Raw genomic sequence first — 15,213 nt, 5'->3', positions numbered from 1 at the left:
AAAAAAAGAAAAATCCTTAAAAAATTAATTGAATTCGTTGTCGTATATTTGTGATTTAATTTTTAACAGTCGACCTTTTTCAGTCAGTTTTTACCTATAAACATTATCTATTAAAAATTTAGATCACGTTTTGTTTCGATGCGAAATCTGAGAAGGTATTTTTAGTAGTATTTTTTTGTCAGAAATCTATTTAAAAAAGAAAAACTGCAATAATGTTAATTATTAATTAAAATCTAATTTAATAATGTTTTTAAATTAGATTAAATCTAATTTAAAAAAATAGATCTTAAATTAATTCAACCTTAAAGAGTAAAATAGAACAAATATTTTAATATTTATTTAATATTAACAGTACTAAAAATATTTTGAAGTTCTGAAATATTTTTGTTAAATTTAATTAAATATTGAACTCAGATAAAAAATTTTTTATGAATATTAAAAAAATAATTAATTTGTTATTTCGTGTAATTTAGAAATAAAAGACCTACAAAATATATATTCTTAAATTGTAAAGCTCCACATTGTCACCTTATCCACGATACTATGTGTATTGACAACTTTTGTTCATTTCATTAGTAATAATATTAATTAATTATTATATAATACCACACTAATTTAAGTTGATAATAATAAAATAAATAATTAAGCAAAGATCATTATGCTGTATGCAAAACAACACGAGTGTAGTTGATAGGAATCAATATAAAATGTATAATACTCAATATTATTTATAATCGAATTTGACGTTATTGTGGCTCAATAATAAAACAAGTAGTATTCGGTTACAAAGGGATAACTAGTAACACATGAACTTAACACAAATTGATTAGAGAAACACGCAGTAAGTAAAAAAGAAGTAGATATCCTACTGTGCAGTCTCTGAAATATCATAATCTCAAGAACGCATGAAATCAATTACTAGCAAACACTTAATGATATAAATGAAACACGTCAACAAATAGATATTATACCCAATCCGAATAAAATAGTTTCTTCATTAATATTTGAATTGAGTCTGAAATGTCAAAAATACATGGTAACAATCTAATTTTATAAAATAAAAATTCATGTTGTTGGTAATTTTTTAAATTAAATTAAATACTTATTTTAATATAAACATTATGCACATTAGCATAAATGGTTTAAATCATAAAAGATACTAAGTAAATACTATTATAATGATTTAGTTATATAGTGTTCAGTAAGTAAGGTAACGGATTACTATTGTTCTCAAAGTTTGTAAAAATTAACCCGTTTCCTTACTTTTTGAACACCTGTATATTTCAAGTTAAATTATTTATAAAAAAATTACAGAGCGACATTGAAACGCATAATAATGAAACTAATTAGTAAATAATATATCAGATGCTCACAAATATTTTTAATTACTTTTTACTAAATTGAAAATTAATATTTCAGAATAAAAAAAATCTAAAAACTGTATTGCATACTAATAATTTACTATTATAATAATGTATTCATTGGGTTATTAGGAAAGTCTTGAATTTATTTGAGTACTGTAATATTTTTTTCCTATTATTCATATACAATTTTTAGAATAAACCAATTAAATTTTTGTAAAACTTTTTTTTTATTAACATAACTAGTTTTTATAGACTAATTTTTTATTTCACTAATAAAACTAAAATTACTTTCTTCAAAATTTTATTCATTTAATTTCTTTTCTACACTTATCCTATATGCTTATTGTGTTTATTGACAGAGTGTATATATCATATTTAAATTAAAAAAAAAGATTTATATTTTACTTCACTATATTGAGTATTATACCTGATAAAATATTTAAATTACTTAAGAAAAAAAACAAACCATAAAAACCCAGCACAGTGGGGACGTGGCATAGTTGAGTCAAGTATAATGATATATTACAGTAATTAAAATCACTATCAAAAAAATCGCTTTGATGCAAATCTGTAATTAATGTTTAATTTTAAAAAATTGGTGGATTATTCCAAAAGGTACATGATCTCTTATTTCCTTATTTATATCCTGATGACAAGTTTTATGATTTATGTCGAATGAAAGAGGTATATAAATAGTATTTATCATAAAAAAATTGTATTGATCCATATATTTTTCAAAAAAATATAGCATTATAAAATTAAACAGATAAAAAAGAATTTTTTTACAAAAATCTTATTTTTTTATTAACTTTGTGGTTGTTTTCACCATGAAAACAAAATATAATAAGTCCAAAATTTTTTTTTTTCATAATAAATTATAATACATAAGCTTTAATATATAAAAGTGTCAGTATTTCCGGAATATTTTCAAAAATTAAGTTGAAAAAGTTCTACTTTCTATACGGATTTTTAAGTTTTGACCCCCACCTATATTAAGGGCTAATAATAATATTTATAAATAAATATTATTTCTCATAAAAAAATTATAATGATCCATACACTTTTCCATATGTTATAGCATTATAAAGTTAAAAATGTAAAAAATAAAATCGAGAATTTTCACACAATAATAGCATTCGGTAGACATTTTCACCGTGAAGACAAAATAAAGTCCGACATTTTTTTTTCCATAATAAAGTAAATTACATAAGCTTTAATTTAAGGTATATATAAAAGTGTCAGTATTTCCGAAACACTTTCAAAAGTTAATTTTTTGTGAAAAAGTTGTCATTTTGAATCCTTTCTCTGTGGGCAAGTAAAGATCAGATTTATCAGAAGAATATATCAAATGGTAGGTAAAGACATTATGCATCCATAAAAAAAATTATATTGATTTGGTCATTTTTGAAAAAGTTTTAAGTAAAAAAAATTACGAAAATTAGCGATTTTTAAATTTGTAATTATATATATATATATCATTTTTATTAAGAATGGACTTAACGAATTCTGGTAATATTTAACAAAATATGTAAAAAATTACAATTAATTATTCGTTAAAAGCAATTAATAAATTTAATAAAAGTATAATTTCTTCATTTGTTTCAAACTTAGTATTAGAACTAATTGCTTTTATTTATTTTTTGTTCTTTTAATTATGAAAACAATTTTCTGTTGTAAAAATAACAATGAACCATTCTTAAATACACTTTGTTAAATCCTCTTTAATCTTTTTTCCGAAATAGAAAGTATAATTAAAAAATTGATTTATTCTTAATCAATAATATAAATTAGAAAATATAAGTTTTCGAAAAAAAAATAAAACAAGAATACGCCATATTTAGCAAAATGCAATACACTCAATATTAACAAAATTTTTCGTTATTCACCTTTTATAGATTTTGTAAAGAATTTATAAACTTGGCTTGAACTTTCTACTTGTTCCTATAAAAAAGTTTCATTGGTAGCGTTTGTCTAACTCAATTTATTTGATAGTCATGTTAAAACAACAACTTAATAGACTTAGTTCAATAATATTAGAAACATGTGAAACACAAATGAACCAAATATTTTTCTAAAAGATTACTATAAAATATATACTTATTGAAACCAAACACAAAACGATTACAGTATTATTTTATATTTGTCCTCGTAACAGTATATTAAACCCAATAACATTTTTCAAATATTACATTATTTCAAAAATATTTATCAATAGGTTGATATTACCTACTTGATGTTAGCTATTTAAGTCAAAAAATAAAAAATTTTAGAGTAAGTTTTATCTAATATCTTCGTCAACATTAAAATTAATATATTTAAAGAGAGAATCGACGATGAAGCACTTACAGTTTATATTATATTTAAGTGTTCAGAAAAATTCAAGAAAATTTTATTTTTTCAGAGTAATATAAAATTAAACATTTAATATTACTATCTTGAAACTTAGCTTTACTAATTAAAATAGACAATTTTTTTCTTTAGGTCATTTTTTCTGAGAGGCAAACTAAAAATAAAATAATTAATACCAAATATTTTAAACAAAAATTTATACTAAACGGAACTCTTTTTTCGACTTATATTTAAAGCAAAGATTGAAAATTTTTTTTATAAATAAGGTAGATATTTTTCCGAGGCTTCTATCTTTGAGATTTAAGATAATGAAAATTATGATTATGTGCGCTACAAATGTCATACTTTAAAAAAAGTAAGTTCAGTCAGAGTTCGGCGTAGTGTTAGGTTAAGGCATTTTTTTAGATTATTATTGATTGATATCTGACAGTAATTAAAATCATTATTTAAAAATGTTTTGATGCGTATTTGAAACAAACAAACATATTTACTCAAAATTAGTAAGTACATCGGAGAATGATTGAATTTTCAAAAAAACTTGACATGGTACCGTATTACCCTGAGCCATTTGTGTCAAAATATGTCTTCGGCAACTCAAATATTTGAAATATGTTCAATAAAAAATTTCACAATAATCCGTCCAGTTTTTAAAATGTTATTTCAGTATAAAATAGAAACTAAATGTTGATACATTGTCTGTTTTATAATAACTGTAATTTTTTGGGACATTTCCCTTTATTATGGGATCGAAGGGATTTTTTTCAAATTTAATAATTCAAAATTATTAATTTCAACTAGATACATTTTGCGATCTCTTGACGTATCGTTGAACAAATGCAGTCCAGTAGGAGCAGAATGATCGCGTAGTGTTACAAACAAAAAAACACGGATGAGTAAAACCTATAGCTTTTCAAATACGCATCTCAGCTAAAATTGTGCCATATCTACATTAAGTAATAACATATATAAAATATAAAAACCTGTGGTTAGTAATTATTGCTAAGTCCTATAATAAACTCCACGATCAGAACCGTATTTTGGCCCTAGGCAACTATCTTTTTAAAATCTTTATATGTCAAATAGTAATTTCTCTTTTCTAATAGATATATGAAATTTATTTTATTTAATATAATATCAAAGGAGTATAATTGCATAGTGACGAAAGGGTTACAAGATCTGGACTCCAAATCCGTCCTTGTCAATGGTGTTGACAATAGTAACAATGTTTTGTTACTTCCATAACTTATATCATACAGAGAAGTTTAATAAAATAATTCTATTGAATGTCAAAAATCTCGGATTATTTTAAATGTGAAAACCTATTAATCAATCAATTATATTTCTACCGACACACAAATTGAACCACATTATCAAATGTGCAATAAATTGTTCATAGCATTTATAAATGCATTAAATATTTATAAAAAGTTATTATGCTATAAAATTTTTTTTGATGCAATAGAAAAAATTCTAAACATATATTTTCCAGTATTGTATACAAATTATTTTTATTAAGTAATATTCAAACCTTACATGAAAATGTTCACAAAATATATAGGTAAAATAGAAGTGAAAAAAGTATATTTCACTGAAACCCGAAAATTCTCATTTTTGTTATATATTTGATTCTGTCATTTTAAAATAAAATAAACCACAATCTCTTATCAACACTTTTTTTTAAAATAACTAAATTCCCAATAGGAATTTCATTACAAATAGTTTAAGATATTTTTCTACAACATACCAATGCAATGATTTTTATAGTAAACATTAAAACGTAGTGATTCTTATTGTTACTCGTGATAAATTATGTGTTTACAATGAACACTCAAGATCTCTCGGGAGAACTTGAGCACTTAAAAATGAACAATTCAGTGCAACTATTGAATTATACGTTTTTTTTCAAATATGTTATTATCGGAAATATTACCAATGAAATATAATTTTATAACAGCTTATAATTAAGAATCTGGATATGTTATTATATATTAATAAATGATATTTATAAATAATGATTTTTTTTAATACCTTATATTCATACTATTTATGTTTTGCGCAATTTATTAAATTAATTTTAGATTAAATCAATATTAAATATGGACAAATAAATAAAATAGTTTGAGCTATAAATCATTTTGATTCAATTAGATAATGACTTTCTTGTCACCACTAAAATTTCAAAAACCAAATAACGAACTTTAATATAGCAAACAATATTATATTGAGTAAAATTAAAACTATATTAAAAATATTATTAATTTAAAAAACTAAAAAATATTAAAAATATTAAACTCAAAGCCACAAAAAAATTATGAAAAGTCGCGTATAGTTTTATAGTTTTAATTTAGTAGTTAATATAGTTTTAATTTTACTTAATTAATTAGCCACAAGTGATCAATTTTTATTATATAATATCATATTGAATTTATTTATTAAAAAAATAATGATTACCTATAATCAATAATTTTTAAATTTAATTCTAAAAAGTTAAGATTGTAAGCAACATTTGTTTAAAAATGTATATGATCATTAGGATCAAAGCTTTGACATAACAAATTTATTTGATAAGCACAATACTTTAACACTTTTTTTTTCACTGAGAGATACTATAAAAACATCCTTGCTACTCGGCTCGAGGGAAATACCCTTAATTTTAATAACTAGTATTTTTATCTGGATTTTACAAACGTCATAAAGGTGGCTGTTGTTACTTTGTGGTTTTTTTATTGTATCATTTTTAGTAATCATTCGACCAGTGCAATTAATAGCCTTTAAATAATGCAACAAATATTTATATTTATTATTATTTATGGACTACGTAAAAAGTAAAAATATGTTTGAATTTACACTTTAACATTTGAATACTAATAGGGAACTATACAGAATGTTCAGAAGTATGTAAACGGTTTCTATTGTTCTCATTGTTTATAACAATTAACCTGTTTCCTTACGTACTGAACACTGTTTAAGTTATAATTGATATCGATAAACAGTACTGATACAGCCCTGTGTGGTTAGCGGATTGGTAAGCTGGATAAAAAAAACTGTATTAGTCACGCATAATGACAACGACTAACTTACACTAAGTAGAATAAAATAAAGTTAAAACAATTTGAACAGGGAAAACGATTCGATAGTCGTAGGTTGGTTGTTATTCTCTTGAATACGGTTTGCTGTGTCGTGACAGGTTGACGTAGGGAAGATTAGTTACAGATGGTATCGCAACAAGTTGACATCGGCCGCGCGGTGAACTTTGCACCCACCGCAGGATGAACGTCGTTTGTCACCGATTGAAGCATAGGCAAAGCGGTGGCTGACTAGAAAAGGAGGGCACGACTGGGTGATCTATAGTAGAACAGATCCTCCGGTACCCTGTCAGTTCGTTAATAATAAAATCGTATCGATCGTATTAATTACTTAGAATTATTATTACCATAGTTTCACCATAATCATTTGCTATTATGATTTTCTATATATTGTACGGCTTTAGATTTTTACTCAATAAATAAATTCATGACATAATGCTTAATTCAAATTTTAGTACAAAAAATTCAAATACAGAAATTCAATAATAAATGTGAATCAAATCTATTTATAACTTATTACATTATTGATTTATAATAATAATATTCTTACAATGTTGCGGATATTTTTATTTATTTTTATTAAGAATAAGACAGTCTGGTTAAGAATAACTTATATTTGTAATAAACTGTCAATAAATCAAAATGCGTTAGAAACTATTGTCCAATGAGCGACAGTCAACGTGGAAGGATATTCTCGCAACGGTTTTAATGAGAACGAGACGCTACAATTTAATTTTTTTAGAGACTTTCCATTTTATGTCATGCAATGAATATTATTTAAAATTACTACACTAATTGTTAACAGAAATATAAAACTACTCTATAAATAACAATAATACAATATTACTTTTTGTTTGTTACTTACCAAACAGCCATAATGTAGTATGGTGTCCAACATATAACAAATACTAACACTATTATAATTGTCATTTTCAATGTCCTGCTTTTAGCTCTTCCTAAAAATCCTAATCTTCTTACATTATCAGTACCTAAAAATATAAATGTGTAAATATTAAAACACAGTTCAGCAAACATTTTTTTTATTGCTAAGTACTCAAATTAATTATATTTTTAATTTATTGTTAAAACTGTATATTTATAAACAAAAAAAAACTATTTTATTATAGTACAATTAATTTAATTTGCATTTATATTTTCATTCTACCGAGATAGCTAATGTTCACAATTATTAATTCCGGAGAAAAATATTCTTTACCGTTTATTCTCTGAATGGATAATAAGTCCGTAGCCAGAATGTGATATTGATAGATACAATGATATCTGTAATGTTTGGTAAAAGGGGTAAGTGTTAAATTGCAACTTTTGGAAAAATCAAAATGAAACCTTGATAATTTACTAAGAAAATTGTTTTAGTAAAATTGTTAGAGGAATAAAATATACTTATTATTTAATTTACTTTCATAATAAATATGTATACTACTATATTAATAACAATTTAAAAAATAATTAGATATAAAATTATAAAAGAAATATAAACAACCTTTTTTGCACATAAATTTGACTGACTAATAAATAATACCTTAAATTTATAATGTTTTCTTCTTAGTCTTAAATAATTATAAAACAAATCAAAATTATATTTAATTGTTCACAGTTTTAAAATAAAATTATTTTTCCAAATTTCAACAACACAATATACAGAGTGTTCAGTAAGCAAGGAAACATATTAATAGTTATAAATAATGAGAATAATAGAACCCCGATTACTTATTTACTGAACACTCTATATAGTTTTATTGCTGTAACAATTAAATACATTTAATACAAAAAAATGTTCTTTGTCAGTTTAAAAAATATTTATTAAATAATTTAATTAATATTTTTGTTAAACTAATCATAACTAGTTTAACAAACTAATAATTATTAGTTTGATATCTATAATTATAGTATTATAATAATATTGCTTAGTGTCATATTATTCTAACAAAAACGAGTTAAATCAATTAATCCGTTGTACATAAAGGAATATGTCAACAAGATTCATTATGCACAAAATTATAATATGTATAAAGAGATAAGTCAGTATAACTCATTATGCATAGAAATATAATATATGTAATATGGTGATAAGTGATAACTTAAGAGGATAACTTTGTATGGACAAAATAGAATAACTCAGTTACGTATAAATCCCATTTTACACGTGTGAATACTAATGTTAAAAATCTCCCTGCGAATTATCTTATCACGTTATACCAAACGTAAACAATTTTTTTCAAAATATTTTAATCATATAAATCTAAATTCGCATTTTCTGACTTATCCACATATGCATAAACACCCCAGATATATTCTATTTATTTTTCATCGACATTTTCAACATTATCCTCTTCAATTAAAGAGAAAAAAAATTTAAGGAGTATAGACGCAAATAAATTTCCCACCAAATTTTCAGAAAAATATCCTACAGTAATTTGTAATTACTTTCATAAAATAATAACTTAAAGAATTTTATTTTTTATTTTCACTTAGATTTAGTTTTTTATTTATTTTCCGGTTCATTCCTTATGCGCTAATGGAAAGTATCAATTTTTTTGTTTAAATGGAAGCATATATTTTTAATTTCATATTTCAATAGAAGTGTTTTATTTTTAATTTATAGCTTGAGAATTTTATGTAAAACTTTATTTATTTAATTGATAAAATAGTTTGAAGTTTTGATTCTTTAAGTATAGTTAACAATCATGAACACTGCTATTTACTACCGTACTATTTATTAATACGTTACCGTTATTGTCATTTATGCGATTACCGATTAACTGTGAATACTTATAACTTTACTCAAAGATACGAAAGTTTTAACTATTATATCAAAAAAAATAAACCAAGTTTAATAAACAATTCTCAAGCTATAAATTAAAAAAATACTTCTAACGGTTTATCAAATTAAAAATGATTCTATTAAAAATATATAATTGATACCCCTATAACGCACAAATGATAAAATAAAAAATTAAAGAAACGTAAAATTAATTTAATTAATTTTTCTCCGGATTTTTATAATTATTTGAAAAAATGTTATTTACTAGATTTTTTTATTAGGGTGATGTATACATAAATGTATTGTCCCTTAAAAAATTGTTCAACAGTCTTATTAACAAGCTAGTTTTGACTCGAAAAAATACTTTCAATGTGCAACTTAAAAACTAATTTTGTTCGTTGCTGTTGTTTTCGTTTTAAATAAATTTTATTTTTCTTTATTTATTTCCTCCAAAACTCGACGTATTGGGCTAGTACTGTAAAATATTAAAATAAAATACAGCCTAAAGTCTAATATGTATTTGAATGTTAACACTGTACATTATAAATGCCAACTTCACCTTCGTATAAAAGTTTAGTTTGTAAATAACGAGAATATATTTCATATATGAGTTAACATGTTTATTTATACAAAAATATCATGCAAACTAAAAACTTTTTAAGTTTAAATAAGGTATTTTAAAGGTAATTTTTTTCTAAAAAATGTTTATTATTATAATAATTTGCGTTTTTGAAATTGTTCATAAAAAAAAAATGAATAAATTTTCTATGTAACTTGCTCTTTTAAAATGATTTATAAAATACACAAATATTTGTAAAGATTTTGAACTAGATTGACACATAAACGTTTGTAAGGAAACTAAAAAATATTAAAACTCAAAAATTCTATTTTATAATTACAAGGGTACAAATATTTAATGATATCCTTTAAGAACAAAAAATGAATTATTCAAGCTAAAAATTACTAAGCAAGATTACGTTATAAATAATATTTAAACACGCCTTTTGGCAAATATTTTACTCGTGAATTAAATGTGATTTCAGTCGCATTGGTTACATGTATATTAAATTTTAAAGAAGAACATTGTACAGTTTGAATTATTCACTAACATCAGTAAATAACTCTAAAATAAATTTACATTAGTAGTGAGTTTGTGAAAGTACATTCAAGTGACTCTGTTATTAAGTAGTTGTTAGACAAACAAAGTACATGCACACAGCAAAAAATATTCAAGAATCATTGCTATTCAAATAAACATTTCTATAAACCACTACAGATTTAATCCTATTACCAATTAATTCATGTAAATTATGGCACAATTAACTTAAAATTAATCAAAAGTTATAATGTATGATACTAAAACTCAGTAATTATTCACGTGCATCACAAAATAAGATTATTGTTTCACTGTTACAAATCAATAAAAACATTTCTAAACAATCAATTTATATTAATACATGGTAGTATGCATATTAACTACTATATATTTTAATTAGTATTTCCTCTACCTTTAAAATTGTGTAATATTTATTAATTCTTATATATTTAGTTGTTTTTAATTAAAACATAGTAATATAATATAATAGACCAAGCTATATAAAAAATAATAATAATATCAAATTGTATTAATGTAATATATTTTTCATTTTATAAGTAGTAACTAAATATAACGCTAACTAAAGCTTACTGGTACAATGGAGGAATAAAACTGACATATCTGTTAATTAAATAGATCTAAAACCCTCAATTTAATAAGTGTATGGTTTATTTATTTTCATTTTATTATTTTACTTATTTCACAATAGTAAACAAAATTAAACAGTTTATAACCTCACTTTACTTCAAATAAATTTAAATTTATAATTTATAATTATAATTTATTTAACATTACTTTTACAGAATGTTAACATATTAACTTACTGCTCTAACTCAAGATCAAGATTATTATGGTTAACAACTAGTTGACATGAAAAATCGTCTGCAATGTCACACCAACATTAATCTTATTTTGTGTAAATAACAACTAACAAAAGTTTCTAACCAAAAACTTAGCATCTTAACAAATTACAAAGTAAATTTAATACAAAGAATAAATACTAATAAGTTTTAGAAATATACACACGAAGATCCCGAAAGTATTGTCAATTGTCCTTAAATTTTGAACTCCCTTGAGCTATACTATTTTCACGCAATACATTTTCATTAACAATATTCTAAAAATGTATTCTCTAATTATATGTGAATACATTTAAATATTATTAATTAATTAGGAGATAGTCATCTTTCTAAATACATCGAAGTAAAAGTGAATGTATACTAAAAAATAGTTAAGAAATACTTGTAAAAAAAAAGTTATTTTTGCTTACTTTGCAACTGAACCTATCATAAAAATGTAACTTATGACGGAGGAGTAAACATATTTGACACGAATCTACTAACGAACATTAAGCACCAAATCCTACTTTCAACATTTTTATTCCTTTAAATTTATTATTAGTTATAAATATATCAGAAATAAATTGTCAATATGAACTTTAATAAAGATAATATAAAAATGAACACACAATGACAAAAATAAAAACTAAATACATACTTCCTTTTATGACTTTTGAAAAAAAACTACATAAAAATTAGTATACTAACGGGTATAGGTACAATTAGCATATAATTTTTCCTATATATGCTTTACCGGTCCATAAATTTGGATCAGTTCTACCAAAAAAATGTTTTTCGAATTTTGACATAATAAACCCCTACATATCACATATATATATTTTATCAAAAGTTAATGGCTGACTCTACCTTTTTAAGAACTTAGGACAAAATAACTAATTCTTTTTATGAAACAATTTTTTAAGAGAAAATTTCCCAATTTCTTTAATATAATTTAATAGTTCAATTAATTATGTATTTAATGGAAAATACTGTCTTTATGTTTAATAATTAAAACAAATAATTAGTATAGATAAACATCCATTTTACGTACATAAAAATGATTTTGGATATTTTTTTTTAGAATAAAAAGTATATAAATATTTAATACTTGCCTTGGACACAAATGGATTCTCTGGATCTCTTGTAGATTTCTATTATAATGGATGCATAACAGAATATTATTACTATTAAAGGTAAACAATACATCATAAACATTCCAAAATATAAATATCCCAATTCGTGAAATTTAGTTGGAAAAGTGTGATAAGTAACACATTGTTCATATTTTGGGAAATCAGGATGTGTTTCTACATGAAATATGTAAATCTGAAAAGAAATAAAACTATTCAAATATATGTAACATCATAGGCACAACAGAAGATTTAGCCCCCCGAAATTTAGAAAATTATATTTTTTATTTAATTTTATGTAAACTAAATATCTGAAAAGCAAACATTAATTAATAATACTTAATTATGTATGACCGTCATCTATTAATCTATGGAATATTCAAATTCGTATATCGAGCTCAAATTATCCCCCAAAAATTTAGTCAAATTACGTACTAGAAACTTTTAACTGGTTAACATATTTGTATTATAAGAATTCTCACATACGTCACCCCATTATGTAGTAAAAATACACTTTAAACACGGGAAAAAATTCATTACTTTAGTTATTCATTTATATTTCTGAAATAAGTATAAAAAGACCATGTAGCAATGAAAACAGATAAACATATTTAGGTCGTTTCAGGTTTAAAAGTTATGACAGGTAAATAAAAATAAAAATTATCAGTATATTTATAGCAAAATTATAGTACAACTGATCAAAAATAACCGCTATAAAAAAAAGAGCTTATGGTTATTATGAAATTCTTGAAAAATACATAGGGCAAAAATATGAACATTTTTATCATTATATTTAATACCCAAAAATTAATTTAATGTTACCTACTTAATACTTGAAAAAATAAAATTCATTGCATACTCATTTAATGTTTCTTTTTATAGTTAATTATTTATTTAAAGGTACGTTTTTACCAGTGTTGAATATTTTTTTAACATTGAAATTTTAAACCGTAAAAATTTTGAAAATTAGAATTATTTAAATGTTTAATTTTACTTTTCATGCTATGTCAAGTAATATTTATTTTGATACTTAAAAAATAATACATTTTTATTGATAAAATTCTTACTGTCGTTAGGATTTACTTTGTTATAAATAAAAATAATTGTGAAACTAATTGTACTTCTTAGTTTTATATATTAAGAAAGTGGTTATAGAAAATCTTGAGACACATTCGAAAGTTTGGTTCTAATTTTTGGTTAAAATAAAAAAATTTTAATGAATTACATTTTAAAGAATAATTACTATAACACGAATGAAGAAAATAATAAATAATTAATCACAAAAAGTAAAATATGAATTCTTTTATTCTTATAGTTCTAGAAATGTGTACATAAATTCTATGAGAAATATTCATTTATGTTCATCTATGTTTTGTTAAATCAAAAATTTCAATAATAATGTTTTACAATTCAAAAATTTTGCTATTTTTCATTCAGCAAGATTATATTAAAACAACTATTCATAAAATACATTATGGTAGGAGCAACAATTAATTTTAGCAATTAATATTTAAAAAGATTACACTATTATTGTTTATTTACTCTAAAATATATATTCTTATTAAATTTTTAAATAAAATTACTTCAACCAGTACATTTAAGTCGGAAAGGAAATTTTAATAAATACACTTAGTTCAAATTATGTTTTTTTTTTTTTTTGAGGTATAGTAGTACCTAAGGTTTGGCCTATATACAATCCTTCCCAATCTTTCATCTTAATAAGAATAAAAATTTATTTATAAGATATACAAAATTAAATTTTATGTATTTAATTGAATCAGAATGGCCTTTGCAAAAAATAAGAAAAAAATTTAATTTAAAAATTAAAATAAAATTATAAATATTTATAATTATTATAATAATTTGCATTTCTAAGAATATTAATTATGTTTACTTTTTATAGAAATTTAACCAAGTTCTGGATCTTTTATGCAAAAGTTTGAATTTATTATTTACTCGTGTTACAGACAATTTATTTGTATCTAACTTTTAATTAATAGGTAATGTATTACGAAATTAAATAATTTTTAAGTTTTTAGTACCTGTGGTAGACTGCAAAAAATTGATGCAAACCATGCTACAGCAATCATCAATTTTCCTCTATTGTCCATTTGGTACAGTCGCATAGGTTGTAATACGGCCAAATATCTAAATCAAGGAGATTTGATGTTGATGTAATTTTAAATACATAAACAAATATATATGAGATGTGAAAAATTAATATTTAACTAGAAATTATATAAAACTAAATTTATATAATATGAAGTGAATTAACATTATTAGAATATAAAAAAAATTCACCAAGCCTGACCATTAGACACTAAACAACTATTACAATTCAACAGTAAAATTGTTTTAAAAATGAAAATATATGAGGAATTAAATGATTACCGAGAGAAATATGTTTATAAAAGGTTACATCTGTCGAATATTTAATAAACACTGTTAGAGTTTTCATGGTTTTGTATCAAATAAATAGTTAAATCTAAGTATTTAACTAATTAATTTTCACAATCAATAACTACTTTTAAATAATAATAGGTAAATTTTATTAAACGTTCTATTTT

General features: G+C 22.8%; 1 protein-coding gene across 10 annotated transcripts in view; it reads right to left on the bottom strand.

Moving 5' to 3' along the window:
• The window catches only part of LOC126903704 (adipokinetic hormone/corazonin-related peptide receptor variant I), a 59,479-nt gene that overhangs the window by 8,162 nt on the left and 36,104 nt on the right, over window positions 1-15,213 (bottom strand). For all 10 annotated transcript variants that reach the window (XM_050682095.1, XM_050682100.1, XM_050682099.1 and 7 more), the window contains 3 exons: window positions 14,689-14,794; window positions 12,629-12,842; window positions 7,665-7,788 (listed from right to left, as the gene is read on the bottom strand). In XM_050682095.1, coding sequence (XP_050538052.1) covers window positions 7,665-7,788; window positions 12,629-12,842; window positions 14,689-14,794 — 444 coding nt within the window. The remainder of the gene's footprint in view (window positions 1-7,664; window positions 7,789-12,628; window positions 12,843-14,688; window positions 14,795-15,213) is intronic.

This window comes from Daktulosphaira vitifoliae, unplaced genomic scaffold (genome assembly GCF_025091365.1).
Source record: "Daktulosphaira vitifoliae isolate Bord-2020 unplaced genomic scaffold, ASM2509136v1 Scaffold_4, whole genome shotgun sequence".
Taxonomy (NCBI): Eukaryota; Metazoa; Arthropoda; class Insecta; order Hemiptera; family Phylloxeridae; genus Daktulosphaira; species Daktulosphaira vitifoliae.
This window is presented reverse-complemented; position numbering and strand designations above follow the sequence as displayed.